Below are 18,887 nucleotides of genomic sequence, written 5' to 3'. Positions count from 1 at the left end.
TCACAAATGTTACAGAGCTACCCTAAGTAATCGGGTGGTAGCTACTTGGATAGAACTCTCCCAGTACCCCTGTAACCCAGAGATTTACAGTGGACTTTACTAAGAACCTGTCTCTTTCAAAAGTGAGTGTCTGTACCAGGAGTGGGAAAGTCAACTCTGAGAGCATCCTCTCCAGTCTTAACAGCATATCAGAAATATATGTGTACTCAAATAGAAAGGAAAAATAAAATGGTGTTTTATTTTTATAAAAATAAAAATGGTGTTGATAATGGGAAGTGAATTTGAATCCTTATTTGGGCAGTATTCCATAAATTCTAAAGCAGAGATCCCAAATATGGATCTATAGCCCAGTGCCAGTCATCAGTTAAGTCAGAATAATAAAGATGCTTTGGTGAGTTCTTCATAAAACTCCATTATTTTATATTTGTATCTGTTTTTTAAAACTTACTTTGTCTTTTTCTTAATACAGCTTTTGGCAGTTTTTCGATTTAAAGTGTTAATACTTGCATATGCTGTATGCAGACTGCGCCATTGGTGGGCAATAGCGGTGAGTATGTCTGTGCGAGTTGTTCATCTTCTCCAGTGCTGGTGGCCCAGGCCTGCTCACAGCAACAGGTTGGGAGAAAATGTGCTTTTCATCTGGGTTGAATTCTTCTAGCTTCAGTAGGTTCAACACTCCAGGGCTTCTTTCCAATGGCAATGAGTAACTAGCTTTGTCTCAACGGATACTGAGCCAAATGAGGAACATAGAGACCCAACAATGGTTCTTGGCCAAACACCAACACACCCTCTGCCTCATTTTGCAAATGAATGATGAAATCAGTACTTCTGTCATAAAGATACTTGTGAAAATTTCCCCTTTGGTTGAAACTGCTTGGTAATTCTTCATGACTTGTTCTCTGCTTATTTTGATCATTGCCTTTCTTGCTATTTTATTCCCCTCCCTCTAATATCAAAGGGAAAAGTTCCTGTGCTCCTTTTATATTGTTACCTTCAGGCTTCTTGAAGGCAGTGGTGTTTTTTTTTTTTTTTGGCAGTGGTGTTTTTAAACATTTATTTACTTTAGAGAGCTAGAGCACATAGCGGGAGCAGGAGAGGGAGAGAGAACTTCAGGTGCACTCCCTGCAGAGCTTGGAACCAGAAGTGGGGCTCAGTGTCTCAACCCTGAGATCCTGATCTGAGCCAAAACCAAAAGTCAGACACTTAACTGAAGGTGAAGGAGCCCTGAAGGCAGTGGTATTTTTCCTCGTCTCTGTTTCTTCACATCCGGCACGGAGCTTTGGCACTTGCTCTTCACCATCAGTAAATATTTACTGATTAAAAGAAGAATTATAAGCCATTCTGCCTCAGTTATTTTTGCTACTTCCACAGATGTCTGAATACTGACCTTTTGAAGAGCTCTAATAAGGCAGGTGTATGGGGATAACATTGAGCTCCCCAAGCTGGAGGGAGCGGCTCCAGAATACTTGCAGTTCTGCTTCTGGAGTGAGGCCTCGGTGTGTGTGTGTGGGCCAGCAAAGCTTGCCCAGCTGGGGATGGACCCTCTTCTAAGACGTGGTCCTCCAGGAGCCAGCTCTTCTGAGCATCCACAGAATCACAGGTGGGACATCAGACCCTCAGCTGAGTCCCAAGCTAATGTGTCTCAGATGTAGGCTGACAGCATTAGCCAGATTTGACTCCCTGTCCTGAATATATTTTTACTGATAACAAATAGCTGTGATTGTGTCTTTCTGATTTTCTTCAGCCATCCCATTTGAGACATTCTACTCCAAAGTTTCTTTAACGTACACTAGTGTTTGTCAGACCATCTGTCTCGATATTTGTTTCAGAGGCGTGAGTGATACTCAGTGAGTTTTTATTATTTATTTATTTATTTAAAGATTTTATTTATTTATTCGTGAGAGACCCAGAGAGGCAGAGACACAGGCAGAGAGAGAAGCAGGCTCCCTGCGGGGAGCCTGATGCGGGACTCGATCCCCAGACTCCAGGATCATGCCCCAGGCCGAAGACAAGCGCTCAGTCACTGAGCCACCCAGGGATCCCCGAGTTTTTAGAAAGTATCCAATATCTACTCCAAATTATGAAACGATAGGTCATGCTTAGCACATCCATTTGATTATTTTTTATTTTTCCTTTTAAAAACATTTGCAGAGAGGGGTCAGCCAGCTGGAAGGAGGACTCACCTGGTACCTAATAAGGTACTAAGTGTCAGCCTATAAAATTAATTTGTGTCAGAATGTAAAATGCCTCCTCTCTTTCAGATATAGCTCACTCTGGCTGGGGTGTGTGTGTATGGAGATATATATATATAAATGTTTGCGTGTAGGGGGGTGATTTGCTAAAAAATACTGACTCTGCAACTGTGTTTATACTCACAGAGCTTGACACCTCATGTCCCCTGATCCCTGTTCTGTCAGGCTCCTGCTGGTATCACCCTGGTCAGGGGTCATGTTGCTAGGAATCCTCTTTGGGGGATGGAGAGACTAGGCCCAGGTCCTGTGGGATGATCCCTGGGCTCCCTAACCACTAGGGGGAGCCCCGGCTCTGCATTTCAGGGGTCCCTTCTGTGGGGACAGTGCCTTTGCAGGTTGGACCTTGTGGGGACAAAACTCGGTTCCCCCCCCCCCCCAAACACACACACAGTGGCCTGCTAGACCCTGGGAGGAGGGAGAGCACCAGCAGCCAGTGGGGTCGGGAGCCACGGAGACGCCCATGTTGGCCAGTGTCAGTTCAGGGGCCGGGGACAGAGTGGTGTGGGCAGAGCTTTTCCAGGCATTGGGAGCTTCTGGCTCAGACAGGGATCTTTGGGAGCAGGTGCCTTCCCAATGTAAAAGGTCTAATGCAAATGATGTTGGATGATGTGTCTTTCAGTTGACGACAGCAGTGACCAGTGCCTTTTTACTCGCAAAAGTGATCCTCTCAAAGGTACAGCCTCCCATGTTCTCTTACCATTACCATCTATAATGGCGAAGCCTTATTTTCCATTGTGAGCTCCTGGTAATTGCATTTCCCTCTCCTGCTCACATCTGTCCTTCCAGCTTTTCTCTCAAGGGGCTTTCGGCTATGTGTTGCCCATCATTTCCTTCCTCCTGGCCTGGATTGAGACCTGGTTCCTGGATTTCAAAGTCTTACCTCAAGAGGCAGAAGAGGAAAACAGTGAGTGTCTCCCCAGATTAGCTTCCTGAGACCAGCTAGGTACCAAGCTAGAAGGGAGACCCTGAAAGTCCTGATTTGAACAGAACTTACCTTTTTGCTAAGCCTTCCTTTAATATAATGATAACAGCATTTTATTGTGATTAACCTTGCCCAGAAGCTACCAGAAGTATGACATCATTCCCAGCATTTGAATTTCTTCTCTTCCAGGACTCCTGATAGTTCAGGATGCTTCAGAGAGGGCAGCACTTATACCTGGTGGTCTTTCTGATGGTCAGTTTTATTCTCCTCCTGAATCCGAAGCAGGTAAAAAAAAATTGTGATTCTCCTTTGTGTTTACATTCATCACTCAAAAGCCCAGTCCTCCCTCCGTCTCCTCCCTCCCTCTGCTCTCAGAACACTGAGCAGACATGGAGCACAGCAGGCATGGAGACAGGAAAGTAACTGAGACCTGGTCTTGCTGTGGGACCCGTGGTAAGACCCAGAGTGTAAAACAAATGTCTCCAAGGGCCACAGACCCTGTGATGTGCCCTCTGCATCTCAGAAGACAGGCAGACCAGGGGAAGGGGCTGGATGTTCTCTGATTACCTGCCATGCCCTCACCTGACCATCCTCCAGGACCCCCTGTGTGAGGATGGAGCTCTGTCTACCTGGTTGCTGGTGATGGAGACCAGAGCCTCCTTGGGGACCTGCCCTTTCTTAGAGGCTCCCATCCCATCACTCACTAGGCCATGTCCACCCTCTGGATTTCTGCCTCCTGTGTCTCATCATTGTCCCACCTCCTGTTTCTTCACCTTGCATTCAGCATCTCTTGCTTCGGTTTCTGCACCAGCCTCCTGCCTCCTGTCACAGTCACCCTGTCCCAGCCCCATGTGAAGTAGAACACTAGATTTATTCCATGGGTTCCTCAAGCCACTCTAGGATGTGAAAGTCTCATTAACCCTGGAAGTCATTTGTGCAAAGTCATACAAAGAGTAAGAGATGGAGCTGGGATTTGAACCCGGCTCAGGGCTGGAGTCCATGCTCACAGCTAATCCATGTGTGGCCTTTCAGTATTAATGGAAACACAGTGTTGATCACATCTTCTCCTGCACAACAGCCTTCAGTAGGGGAAAGGATTAAGTAAGTCATGGTCCTCATTCTGGTAGAAAGCACCATTTGACCTCCCATAGGCAGTTATCCAAACTCCCAGTCCTGTCTCCTTGTGTCTCTTAGTTTTCTGAAAACACTATGTACCAAAACCCCCAGGCCATTGCTCAGCTTGCTTTTTCTATCCTTCCCACTGTTCCTCGGGAGTCCTACTCTCCACTCACAGGAGAGAAAGCTTCTCCCACCCCACCCTCACCCCCAGGCTGCTGGGAGGGTGTTCTCTGCATTTCCTTAGGAACCTCTCCTACACCCTGTCATCCGTGCTGGCTCCCTGCCCTCAGCGCTGACCTCGCTGTTCCTACTGTGGGGATGGGGACCTGAGTTAGAGACTGCATTATTGTATTCCCAGCATTGAGCTCAGTGAGTAATTGAACACACACACACACACACTGTACAGCAGTTTCCAGGCAGAAAGACTCATGTGAGTGATCAGTGAGACAGCAATGAGACATAGCAAATCAGGGGAACTCCAAGTAACATGGTATTCTGGACTCTTGGTATTGCTTCTAAAAGCAGGTTAAAATATGAAAGCATAGGATCAGATGAAATACAGATATGAATTAGCAGAAAATGTGTTTCTCAGCCAACAGAAACTCAAGTAAGTACTAACCTTTTGTATACCTCATGAGAGTTATTTCCTTGAGTTTTTTTTGTTATAGGACTCATTCTTTTGGAAAGAGGAAGTTTGCATTCTTGTTCATGCTTTTGTATAGCTTTTATTTTCCTAAGAGTAATAAAAGTTCTCAGTAGTGATGTGTTTACTTAATTAGAAGTTCAGAGCGGCAGGATAAACAGGAGGAATCCCACCTTAGACATTCTTCATCAAGCTCCCAGGTCTGAATCCACTGGCTTCCTGCCTCTGACTTGTACTCCCACCTAGTGGTGGTTGGGAGCATTTCCATTTCATTGGGTTCCGGAGCTGATCTGGAACAAACCTGGTCAGGGTGCTCTGCTGGGAAGCTGCTTTGTTCAAGACAAAATGCAAGTGTGTAGTAGGAGAGAAGGAGTGTTCAAAGTGACTTACTTTATTGTATTATATTTTCATTGGCTGAACCTTCAAGTTAGGAAAGAATTATAATTAAAAACTGTTATTGGAATTAAAAACTGTACCTAGAAAAGAAGATTCAACTCTAAAGCACTGTTGGCTCATGAGGCCAGTGGTTGAAAATTAAACAGAACAGGCGTCTGTGCTTCTGCTGCCCTGGGACTGATGCGGCGCTGGTTGGCCCTGGTGGAGAAGAGGGCATCTGGGGGCTGCTTGCCTTCTCCTGACTTTCTCCTGCACCTAGTGTGGTGCCGGCACAGAGTACATTTATTTATAGCCGTGGAAGGAATGGATGAAAGGAAGAGAAATAAATCAGAGTCAACAAAAATTAAAATGTTAGCATTTTTCCTTGTGAAGGATTGGCCTGAATTTTAGTATCACAGAGATTCTGAAAGTTAGCACGTTTTGATAGATTACTTTTAAAGGCTATTAAGGTGGTGTGTTTGCAGGTTTACATATTCGTCTAACCATATCGTGCTTACCTGTGTATTCAGTAGAAGGAATGAGGAAGCACAGTCCTTTGTCAGGTGATTGGGATGAAGTTGTTTGTGTAGTCAGACAGCTGAAGTGAACCCATTGTGATGTTGAGGAAAAGTTAGTCACCTCATCATCAAAAGACTTCATTTGAAGAGTAGTTCAGTTGCATAATATACTCTGTGCTAAGCAAATCTAGGGAAAGACACTGTAATTCTGCTTTGATACTTTCTAATAGTAACCAGCCACACATGCTTGTTTGCCCTGGACAGTATTAGCTTACTCCTGTGGGTCCATGTAATTATTATTATACTCCTTTGATCTCTAGGAAATGTTCTTGTTTAGATGATCAATTCTGTAGTCACCTTACAGATAATCAATAAATTTGACACACAGTTTTTCTAGTTTTTATTAAAAATTTTGAAGTGTATTAAAACATCACCACTGAGGATACTACAAAACCTTGATTTAAAAAAAAGAATAGCTTTAATGAGTTATACTTTGCATACCATAAAGTTGATCCATTGTAAATATGCAATTGTATGGCTTTTAGTAAATTTGTACTTTTTAAACCAACATCATAGTATAATTATAGGGCACTTTTATCATCCAAAAATAGTTTTTTTTAATCAAATCATCACTCCTATTTCCTAGATAAAATGCTGATCTACTTTCTCTCCTGAAAATATGCCCCTTTTGGATAATTAACATAAATATCACAGAATATGTAATTTTTTGCATGTGGCTTCTTTCTCTTACTATAATATTCTTGACAAGCCACTCATGATGTAGCATGTGTAAGTAGTTTCCTCTTTTATGTGACTCAATAATATTCCTTTTTATGAATATATATACAGTGTTTTCTTTACTCATCAGTGGTTAGCCATTGGAATGGTTGGCAGTTTTTGCTATTATGACTAATCCTGCTATGAACTTTTATGTGCGTGTCCTTGTGGAGACATTTGTTTTTATTTTTCTTAAATTCCTAGGAGAGGACTCTCTGTGTATGATGGTGAGTTTCTGTTTAACTTTTCAAATCATTGCCAAAGTCTTCTCCAAAGTTACTGTACCATTTTTCATTCTCTCCAGTAGTATCTAAGGATTTGTTTTTCCACGTACTCACCAGTGCCTGGCAGAGGCTGTCTTTTTCATTCTACTTATTCTAGAAGGTGTGAAGTACTTTCTCCTTGTGCTTTTCATTTGCCGCTGAGGACTGATGACCTTGAGAACCTTTCCATGTGCTTGTGAGAGTTATTCATTTATTTCCTTTAGAGAAATGTCTGTTTTTACCCCCCACTCCCCCCCCCCTTTTTTTTAAAGTTATGTTGTTTGTCTTCTTATTGAGTTGTAAAAGTTCTTTATACATTCTAGGTAAGAGTCTTTTATCAGATAAAAGTCCTTTATATGATTCACAAATATTTCTTCCCAGGCTGTAGACTTTTCAGTTTCTTCATGGAGCCTTTTGAAGCACACGTTTTGAATTTTGGTGAAGTCCAGTTTATCAGAATGTATTCTTTTATGGATAATGTATTTGGGGCCACATCTAAGAATACCTTGCCTTAATCCTGTATTGCAAAGATTCTCTGTTATATTTTCTTCTAGAAGATTTTATAGTGTTGGCTCTTCCATTAAGTTTATCGTCCATGGTGAATTAATTTTCATGTATGGAGGAGGTAGGGAATTAAGTTCATTCTTCTGCCTTCAGATATCTAGTTGTTGGAGTACCATTTGTTGAACAGACTATCCCTTCCTGCACTGAATTAATGTGGCACATTTGTCAAAAACCATTTGACCATAAATGTAAGTGTTTATTTCTGGGCTCTCAGGTCTCTCTCAGTGACCTATGTGCTCTCTTTGCACTCATAGCACACTGGCTTGTTACTGTAACTTAATCTTTCTGTAAGCCTTGAAATCAAGTCCTGCAAGGCCTTACTTGAAAGGCCCACCCTGCTGTCCTCAGAACTCCATGTGTCAGTAATAAACCTTTCGACACCCTCTGTGTGTGTGGCATCATCAGTCTCCTCATCCAAATCAAATTTTGAGTGTGCCCTCCTACACTGCTTTTGCAGGGTGACCATATCATCCCTTCAACCTTGTTCTTTTTGAAAATATTTTGTCTATTCATGTCAATTTTTGGTCTTCATGTCAGTTTTGAGATGGGCTCGTTAATTTTTGTGAATGAAGACTGCTACATTGGATTTATAGCTGAATTAGGGAAGAATTGCCATCACAACAATTTTGAATCTTCTAATCCATGAATGTGGACTCTCTCTGCATTTATTTATTCTTTAATTTTTTGCATTGTTTTGTTTTTTTCTTCTTTTTATAAATTTATTTTTTATTGGTGTTCAATTTGCCAACATATAGAATAGCACCTAGTGTTCATCCCATCAAGTGCCCCCCTCAGTGCCCGTCACCCAGTCACCCCCCCCCCCCCGCCCACCTCCCTTTCTACCACCCCTAGTTCGTTTCCCAGAGTTAGGAGTCTCTCGTGTTCTGTCTCCCTTTCTGATATTTACCACTCATTTATGCATTGTTTTGTAATTTTCACAGTTTTGCTCTTCTTTTATTGAATTAACTCCTAAGTGTTTTATCCTTTTTAGTTCTACAGTAAATGGAATTGTTTCCTTAATTTCACTTCCATATTGTCATGCTAGTGTATAGAAATGCAACTGATATTTTGTGTATGTAATGTGTACCTCGTGACAGTGCTAACTAAGCTGGCTCATTAGTTCTAGTTTTGGTTTTGTGTATATGTAGATTCCATGGCATTGTCTACATACAGGATTATGTCATGTGTGGTTAAAGACTTTTTAAATTTTCACTCTGTTAAATATCTTCATTCTTTTTTCTAGTTGCACTGTCTAGAACTGTAAAACTATGTTAAATAGAAACGTCAAGAACAGACATCCTTATCTTGTTCCTGATCTTTGGGGGGATGCATTCAATCTTGCAGCATTAAGTATGATGTTAGCTATGGGTTTTCACAGATGTCCTTTATCAGGTTGAGGAAGTTTGCTTTTATTCTTAGAGTGAAAGTTCTTATCATGAATAGGCATTAAATTTTTCACATGCTTTTTATGCATCTGTTGAGATGATAATGCGGTTTTTATCTTGCATTCAATTAATTAATATGATGATGTACATTAATATTTGGATGTCACATCAACTGTTTATATAGTATTAATCCCACTTGGTCATGTTGTATAATCCACTCTTATTTTTGTAGATTTGATTTGCTTATATTTTCCTGAGAATGTTTGTGCATATATGTACATATAAAATATATACTCATGATATTTTGCCTATTGGTCTGTAGTGTTCTTATGTCCTGGGCATTAATATCAGTAAAGGTGATCTCATAGAGTACATTAGAAAGTCTTTCCAAACACACTGTTTTCCAAATGAATTCTTATGAATGATTAATATTGTTTCTCCTTTGAATGTTTGATAGATTTGTCAGTGAAACCATCTGGGCCAAGAATTATCTTAATGACGAATTCAGTTTCTTTGCCTATTACATACAGATATATTCAGATTTTTTATTTCTTTTGATCATTTGTGTTTTCCTAGAATTCATCATTTCTTCTGAATTATCTAGTTCTTGACAAATTATTCATAATATTCCCTTATAATCATTTTAAATTTCTATAGAATTGGTAGTGATGTTCCTTTTTTTTTTTTTTCTTCTAGATTTTGGTAATTTGTGTCTTCTTTCATTTTCTCTTTGTAACTCTAGGTTGAGGTTTATCAAACCTGTTGATACTTTAGAAAACTGACTTGTTTTCATTGATATTCCTCTCTTGTTTTTCTTTATTCTACTTCAATTATTTCTGTTCCAATTTTTATTTCCTGTATTCTATTTGGGTGAGTTTAGCTTGCTTTCTTTTCTATGATTGATTTTAGATTTTTCTTCTTTCCTAACGTAGGCATTTAAAGCTATAAATTTGCTTCTAGGCATTGCTTTAGCAACCTCTTATGAAATTTGATGTGTTATATTTTTATTTTCATGCACTCATGGCTTTCAGCAGGTTTACTGTTAGGTGAATCTCTTTGTGTATATCCTAATCTTATTTGTTTTACTAGATTTGTAGATTAATATTTCTCAACAAAATTGGGTGTTTTAGCCATAAGGAAGTTTGAGACGTTGTTTCTTCAAATCATTTTTCATGTTCTTTTTTTTTTTTTTTTTCCCCTTTCTGTTCCATCTGGGAGTCCCATGCCATTAATGCTATCTCATTTGTCTTTGAGCTCTGTTCAGTTTTTCTTAAGTCTTTTTCTCTCTGTTACTCAGCTTGGATAACTTATACAGCTCTATCTTCAGATTCACAGATTATTTCTTCTGCCAATTTGAATATATTTTTTAAACTCCTAGAGAATGTTTCATTTAAAGTACTATATTTTTCTATTCTACAGTTTTACTTTAAAAATATATATATATTTTACTATTTTATGAGAGAGAGAGCGCGCGTACAAGCAGGGGAGCATCAGGCAGAGGGAGAGAGAAAAGCAGATGTTGAGCAGGGAGCTGAATGAGGGGCTTGATCCCAGGACCCTGGGATCATGACCTGAGCTGAAGGCAGACTCTTAACTGACTGAGCCACAGGCACCCCCCACATTTTACTTTTTAAAGTATCTTTTTGGGACGTTTGGGTGGCTCAGTGGCTGAACATCTGCCTTTGGCTCAGGTTGTGACTCCGGGGTCCTGGGATCAAGTCCTGCATCGGGCTCCCTGCAAGGAGCCTGCTTCTCCCTCTTCCTATGTCTCTGCCTTTCTTTGTGAAATAAATAAATAAATAAATAAATAATAAATAAATAAAATCTTAAAAAAAACTATCTTTTCTCTTTTTTTAATAATTTGTCCCATCCTTTAGAATATCTCTTTGTTCATTTATTATTGTCATACTTTCTTTTACGTCTTTAAACATGGTTTTCTATACTTTCTTGAACATATTTATAATAGCTGCTTTGAAGTCTTTGCTAAATAAAATGCTCACACTTTGCTGACACACTCAAAGACAGTTTCCATTGAATTGTCAGGATTTCCCTCCCCGTCCCCTGAGAATAGACACAGTTTCTGAATCTTTGCCTTTCTTTTTTTTTTAATTTGAAAATATTTTGTTGAAAAAACATAGTAGCAACTCGAGAATCTAATTTTGTTCTCCCCAAAAGTTTGCTTTTATTGTTATTTTTTTAAATTAAAAAATTGTTTAGGCTAAACCTGTGAAATTGTGTCCCTTGCAGTATACGATTGTTGATGGCTGTACCCAGTTTTTTCTTTTTTTAATTTATTTTTAAGTCTAGCTCCGTAGGTTCACCTGTGTGTCTGTATAGTTTAGAGGTAGCCAAAGATTGGATGGAGATTGTGCTCAAGCACCTTGATAAGATCTCCATCCTCTGTTAAGTGAAATAAGTTAGTCAGAAAGACAAATAGCGTATGGTTTGGTTTCATTTACTCGTGGGATTAAAGAAAGAAAAAAAAGATAAATAAAAAAAAGACTCTTAATTATAGAGAACAAACTTTTTACCAGAGGGGAGGTAGGTGGGTAGATGTGTAGAATAGATGAAAGGGATTAAGAGTATATTTATCGTAATGTATTGAATTGGTAAATCACTATTTGTACACCTGAAATTAATTCAACAGTATACATTATACTGGAAATAAAAAAAATTCCATTCTCTGACAAATATTATGGGTGTATATAGAATAGCATATTCAGATCTTAGAGATTTTCAAGTTTTCCTCTGCTTGTACTCTCTCCTGAGTCTTTTCACATCTCCTCTGCATATGTCCAAAGCCTCAGGATTGACCAAGAGTCTTTGGCTGGCTTGGGCTCTTTTGGGTCTCTGCTAATCATGCACACAGCCTCAGCCAAGCATATGGTTGCTACAGCCATGACCACAACCGCAGACCAGCAGAGCCCATGACCTTCCTGCTTGCACACCACTGAGTTTGTAGTTCACCATCACATCACTCTCCACCCCAAAGTAACTCAGCTCCCTTCAGCTGTGTAATTTTGCTGCCAGTCCTCCTGGCCTGGCCTGTCTTAAAGAACCTTCATACCTATTGACTTGAATACTGGGAGGTCGGGAAGGGATGGGATCAGCTCTAGGTAAGAGCACTACTGTTGTTCCTTTCTGCAGTTTTTCAATCATAAACGCTTCTTAGATTGTTGTATGTCTTTGGACATTTCCCAACTTTTGAAATGGTTGGTTTTGTTCATCTAGTCCAGTTGTATAGCTGCTTTTCAAGATTTGTTAGCCTCACTTGACCATAACCAGAAAGCCCTGCTAGCATGTACTTTTAAATTAAGTAAAACATACCTGTTATTATGTTTTAATTAAAAGTTTGGCTTTATTTAGAACTCCCAAATAATTTCAAGACATGTCAGCTCTTTGTGGTTCAAATGCCATTAGCCTGACAAGTGGGGTGGAACGTAAGCCCAGAAACAGGAAGATGTGGTATGATCATCTGCCTTAGACTCATTTCAAAGTGAGAACGCAGTCACCCGCCCCAGTGTGACTATGATTTACAGCAATTTAACACACTGGATAGTGAAACCCTCCAACCACTGTACATTTATCTATTTATGTTACCACAAACTTAACCTGAGCCGTCTGATATTTATGAGGTTAAGATGTGGGGCACGATCTTTTCTTAAGGTTCTCTGCTGTTCATACTCCTGTACCAAATTTGTTATTGCCTGTAATGCAGGCAGACATTCTCAGAAGAACAAAATGTCTTCTTTGAGGCCTATTATCTGGCCAGAGGAAAGCAGCTATGAGGCAGACTGCCTCCTCTGTGTGAGGAGGCTTCATCCCTCACCCACTCCCTTGTCTTCCCACCACTCCTGTTTTGTGTCCCTTCCCTGACAGTAACACTTGCCTTTTATAAAAACGTGCACAAAAAACAAACAAACAAAAAAGCAAAAAAAGTGCACAGAAGAGCAATCGAAGATCTTGTCCTTCCAACTCTACGGCCACATCTGTGTTGACAGTTCAGTTTGTCTCCTGCTGGTTTTGTGTTTGTAATTTCACATCATTGTGGCCATGCTACTGGTATTTATACAACCTTTTTGAAAAAATTATAATTTAAAAATTATGAAGTCAGTTTGTTGCACATATTTTGGAACATCCAGAAATGATTCAGGCCATCTGGTTATTTTCTTATAGGCTTTCTGATTGGTGCATATATACTTAGGTTTTTATTTTTGTAATTATGATCCTATGTAATTACGATCCTAATTTTTCATTATGTATATGCTTTTACTTTATAAAATGTGCACTTCTAATGCTGTAATGAACTATATAAATGTAAGGGGGTACAAGATACTCAGTGAAAGTAAAATAATTTTTTAACTTTTACCCTCAGACATCTAGATTTTTTCCCCTGATTTTTAGCAGCAGAATCTGCTTAATGGAAAATGAATGTTATTTCGTCAGACATATTTTCTAAAGAAATAATTCCAGAGTGAAATTGTGGGCTCAAATGTACAAGTAACATAAGGTTCACAAGATAGGACCCAGCACAGTGATACCAGTGCTCACTGGTAACAGCCTACAGTGCCATCACCCTCAGCATTAGGAAGTCTTCACCATGCCTACTCACTGGGTACAGTGATTTGTAAAAATAAGTAGATTGAATGATTTGTACCAAAGGTTAAAGTTATTTGCACTTGATAAATATTCAGGCTTGGGGATCCCTGGGTGGCTCAGCGATTTAAGCACCTGCCTTTGGCCTGGGGCATGGTCCTGGAGTCCTGGGATCGAGTCCCATATCGGGCTCCCTGCATGAAGCCTGCTTCTCTCTCTGCCTGTGTCTCTGCCTCTCTCTTTCTTTGTCTCTCATGAATAAATAAATAAAATCTTAAAAAAAATATTCAGGCTTGTCAGCAAAGAGATGGTTAGGGAAGGGCAGTAGGTAATTAATTCTTGTTCTCTCTGAATATTTTTAGTAGTACCTCATTGATATCTGTTTAACAGATTAGTATGAGTCATAGATTCTATTTTAAATATTTCTTCCTCCAGGAAATAAGTAAAACTTTATTTAACAGTTACAGTTTTTTAACCTAAACCTTTGATACTGAGGTTAAACATCGGTATCTCCCACTTAAAATTTGGTGCCCACATAGTATAATTAAAAAAAATTGTTCATTTCCTTAATGGAATACAGTACTTTTTCTCTTTCCCTTTCCTAGGATCTGAAGAAGAAGCTGAAGAGAAACAGGACAGTGAAAAACCACTTTTAGAACTATGAGTACCACTTCTGTTAAAGTGAGTCTTTGAAAGCAGAAACATTAACAAGAAACTGGGTACATATGGATCACTTCTTTGAGTAGATTCAAGGTCAAATTCAAGAATATGAGTATAAATACATAGCCAGATTTGTCCTATTCACTTGAATTTATAGTTGTAGTTTATTCATGTAAAATCTCTTAACATTCTTTTGCATTGGTATGAATTTGTCAAGTGTGAAAAATGCCTCAGAGTTCAAATTTCTTTTTCTTCTTCTTTTTTTTAATTGAAGTAAAATTGGCTGGTAACATGAAAGTTTCAGGGCACAACATCAGAATTCGGTATATGTGTATACTACAGATCACTACTGCAGAGTGATCCCCGTCATAAGTCTAGTTACCATCCACGTAGACAGAATAAGGATGAGTTCATTATTCTTCACTTGGCCAGAATGTCTCCATGTCAGGTGTTATTCAGTTACAAACCCTAACTCAGTGTGTTGAGGGGAGCAGTTGTATGAGAGGCGGGACTGCTAGTCTCTGTCTACACCCGAGCACATGGTACTAGGATGCTGAGTGATTTGTCCTGAGCGGCAAAGCTGACAAGTGGCAGAGCTGGGACTCAGGCTCACCCAGTATGATACCAGGGTCTGCCAAGTGCTGGGGAGATGCCTTAATGAAAGGTATGTTCTGGTCAGAACAGTAGCCTGATGGGCCTCAAGTGGAGCCACATTGTTGAGTTACTTCAGATCCTCAATGGAAAACACTTCAGCCTCGGACATGCCAGCAAATAAACACAAAGCGAATTGTAGTAACAGCAGCTCTGCCTAATTAGTGATGAAGGAAAGTGGTGGCTGTCTCAGAGCTGCCGAGTAAGTGGGACAGCTGGGGACTGGCCGCAGAGGCAGCCTGGGGCCAGTGAGCACACCCTGTTTCTACACCCCCAGGGCCCCAACACGCTCCAGCCTTACTTTGTGCATTGGTGGTTGAGGCACAGCCAAGATGAGGACATGTGAATAGTAAAGTTCTAAAATGCCTTAAAATAAATTCTCATGTGACCACATCCAGGTCTTTATGTATCTATAACAGGCCATCTTCATGGACTTTCTTATAAAATATATAAGGCATGTAAATATATATAAAAATATAAGGCAAAGTACAGGACTTTACTTTTTAACACTATATCTCAAATATTTTTATGTTCTCTTTTTCTAAGTGTGAAAATCCATCATTGAAGGTCACTGCAGGGAAAAAAAAAAGGACCAGAGCTGGGGTCTCCCTATTAAAAGTTGAAGGTGACATCCACTGCTGACTTTAATGAATGGCTAATAAAGAATTTATTTATTGTAATACCTCATAGACATTGTATAGACCATGTACCTTGAGGACCTGCCTGTGGCTGGTAAGATAATGTGATGATCCATCCTGTGTTCAGTGTGACGGAGTCTGATCTGTTCATGAATAGTTGGAGCAAAGTCTTGTGCTGTATTCCCGATCAAAAGACTTCTTAATATATTGGAATAACACTTTTTTAGTAAGCAAAATATCTTTTTATTTGATTCGCAGTTTGGAATGTTTTGTTTCATGTCTCAGATTTCTTTTGTATTTCTTTTTTAACATCCGACATTTCCCTTGTGTTTTTTAACTCACGCTTATGCGCTCTTTGTACAATTTTACAGAGTAATAAATACAACATATCAAAATGGTTCATTTTATTTTTTTGGTTTTGCATTATGCATTTGGCTTGAAGTGTTAGAATTACCAAATGGGGCAGGGAGGGAATGCGAGTACATGTACAGTGTAACCAGACATTTTTGTATTATTTTCATTATGAAGTAACATCTTTCTCTTAGAAGTATGGTTCTGAAATAGTGTGAGATCCTTATTTTGAACCCAGATTGCCATCATTTCCCTTTGTGTGGCTAATTTGAATTAAAATAAACTAAATTATATTGTGAACTCTTTCTTTCCAACATGAATATTTACCTTAATGCTTCATAGGAAGGCAGTGTGTCTCCAGTTTTCTTTCCTCATTCATTGTGCCCTTCAAGAAAAACTCAATTGTGTGTACTGACTGGTGGTCATTTGGCTGGAAAGCAGCTATTTGTGCAGGTCAGATCAGCTCTGCTCCACTCCCAGCACACTTACCTGATGGGCATGTCTTCTACTGAGCCTTGCTCAGCCTCACTTTGCAGTCATTTGTTCCGTTAGTGGGACTGAGATGACTCAGTCTGACATTAAATTACACACTTGAACTCAGGGCCTCCATATGTCTGTGTTCTTGTGGGGAGAGAAGCAACTGCTGTTGTGACATCTACAGTCTCCCTGTGCTAGTAGCTTCATGGGCAGGAGTCTCACGTCACCCTGCCTATGCTGACAAAACAAGACCAAAAAGTACGAACCTCAGTAAAACACCTGCCATAGAAGAGTGCAGATCCTGGTGGAATGTCAGGGATCACCTAGTGCTACAGGAAGTCTGCATGCTATTTCCTTCAGAACAGTGTCTCGAGTGGACTGAGGGTGCAGTGTCTCAACAGTCCTGGTCAGAGGATCCCAACTCATGTAGCTCCTACTTGGAGGAACGTGGTATAAAATAGGGGACCCCTCAAGCACAGCCTGAGTATGTTTGACAGCAAGACCATGTGTGTGTTGATGAATATTTTCTTTCCATTAGCTGTGATCTTTTGGGAGTGAGCAAAGCTGGCTGTGGTTTAATTGCCCTTATTTCATCTTACAACAACCAAGCCACTGCTTGCACAGCCCCAACCAGCAGAGGCCTGTTTGACTTCAAGCATTTTCCATGACTTGACCACATTTGACAGGGCACGTAGGCAGAAAAAAAAAAAAAAAAAAACCAAAACCCAAAACAAAACCAAAAAAACAAAATAAAGCACCACCACCACACCAGCACCCTCCTGCCACTCACGCCATCTCCTGTACCACCACCCTCCCCCCAATTTGTATCTCCAGGGCAGCCGAGGTTGGGTTGGAGAAGGAAGGTGCTAAGATACTGGAAGTCACAGGAGACACTGCCTAGGAGCCCCAGCAGGGACATCAGCCCACTCAGCTTTCCATCATTTGCTGGTTTCCCCTCTGTGCCTCCGTGCTTTCCACATGCAGAAACAGTTCTAGATCCCTAAGCAGAGGCCCAGGCATTTGTCCTAAAGAGGTCTGAGAATCAATGAGTAGATCGAGATTAAATTTCCTCTTCCTTGCATCTGGTGCGTCTTATATTGCTTCCACATAGGAACCTTTACTTGGTTTTCAAAAGTATCTGTTTCACTGAAGCTGATTGTAAGTAAAAAATCCTTCCCAATTTTAAGTGAGACATTGTTTTATTCTAACACATAAAACTTCTAGTTTAAAAGGATTAATAGAAAATGAGAAAAATAATCACATATTCGTTCACTCACCTACTATGCATTGAACATTTTGTTTTACACACGTTTGAAGAGATACACACATGTAAATGAATATCATACTTGGTAGTATTATTACTTAGTAGAAATCATGGTCAAAAGACTGGACAAATATTATACAAAAGAAATATAAACAGACTCAATATATGAAAATATGGTTATACTCATCAGGGAAAAATTCAAACCATGATAGGATATTATTTTTCATGTGTCAGATTAGCAAAATCCTGATATTTGATAGCAGTGTCCTGACATCCACCTACATCGTGGCAGAAGTACACAATGGTGCTAGATCTATTGGAGTAAGTTGGCAATACTTCTACCAAAATGACTAGTACAGAAGTCCAAAGTGGCATAAAACTATTATAATTTCAGTATATTTTATAATACTAAAAGATTGGAAATAATCCATTGGTGTATCACAAGGAATTGATCTTAAAAAGTCACCAGTGAAATAACTGTGCAGCTAAGTGTCCTTCTATACTGACATAAAAAGAGCTCAAGGATGTGCAAGAATAATGTATATTGTACTCTACCTTTGTGTTAGAAGGAAGAAAATTAGTTTATGTGCATTTATATTTTATCTATAAATTCATATTCACATACATAAAAACTGGAAGGATGCACAAGCAATGAATGTGACCTGTAAGTGGTGGGAAGGTAGAGACAATGGTTGGAGGAAGATTTCTTAGTTCAATTTTTAGGGTGTTTTGATTTTGGCCACATGAAGGTATAATCTAACAATTTTAGTAGGGTCATGCCATGCATAGTTCTTCAACAACACTTTCTGATTAATTTTCCATTTTTTTAACAATCTACATTTTTTTGTAGATGCAAACTACTCCATCATACGACATCATTTAGTTTGTTAAGTTTCTTATCGGGCATTTGAGTTGATTGGGACTGTTACGGATGGTACTATGGTATTGCACATAAATCTTAGTGCATACCTTTTGTGTATGTGTGTGTGTTTGTGTGGGTGTGTGTGTGCTAATGTGTGTGGGTATATTATCTATTGTTTCTAAAGTAGAGCTGTCAACAGTAGATGCTAATGCATTGAGGACTGGCATGTACCCCCAAATTAGATCATCTCACCCATACAACTCCAGGGACAGGGCACACTATATCTTTATTTTACAAATGAGAAAATTATGGCACAGAGAGTTCAAATATCTATAGACCCAAGATTTAAACCCAGGCACTTGAGTTTCAGAGTCCAAGCACTTAAACCTCCACCATTCTACTTTTCTGATGTTAGTGCAGCTCTCATGGGGTTCTTATGAAATCAGGAAACATGGTGCCCATGAAACACTGCTATAAGGTCTGAGGTCACCCATCAGTCACCACCAGAGTGTCTTAAATGAGTATGAATCTGCTGACCTTTGAAGGGGAAATAACCTGGGCATATTCACT

General features: G+C 39.7%; 1 protein-coding gene across 2 annotated transcripts in view; it reads left to right on the top strand.

Annotated features, from left to right (window-relative positions):
* STARD3NL (STARD3 N-terminal like) overlaps positions 1–16,014 on the top strand; it is a 55,815-nt gene extending 39,801 nt beyond the window's left edge. For both annotated transcript variants that reach the window (XM_025449403.3, XM_025449404.3), the window contains 6 exons: positions 470–547; positions 2,872–2,925; positions 3,039–3,156; positions 3,364–3,459; positions 14,020–14,095; positions 15,272–16,014. In XM_025449403.3, coding sequence (XP_025305188.1) covers positions 470–547; positions 2,872–2,925; positions 3,039–3,156; positions 3,364–3,459; positions 14,020–14,078 — 405 coding nt within the window. In that variant the 3' untranslated portion in view covers positions 14,079–14,095; positions 15,272–16,014. The remainder of the gene's footprint in view (positions 1–469; positions 548–2,871; positions 2,926–3,038; positions 3,157–3,363; positions 3,460–14,019; positions 14,096–15,271) is intronic.
* Positions 16,015–18,887: the final 2,873 nt, after the last annotated feature.

The sequence above is a fragment of the Canis lupus genome, chromosome 18, assembly GCF_003254725.2.
Source record: "Canis lupus dingo isolate Sandy chromosome 18, ASM325472v2, whole genome shotgun sequence".
In the NCBI taxonomy this organism is placed as follows: domain Eukaryota; kingdom Metazoa; phylum Chordata; class Mammalia; order Carnivora; family Canidae; genus Canis; species Canis lupus.
Note: the sequence above shows the minus strand (reverse complement) of the source record. Positions and strands in the feature narration are given on the sequence as shown.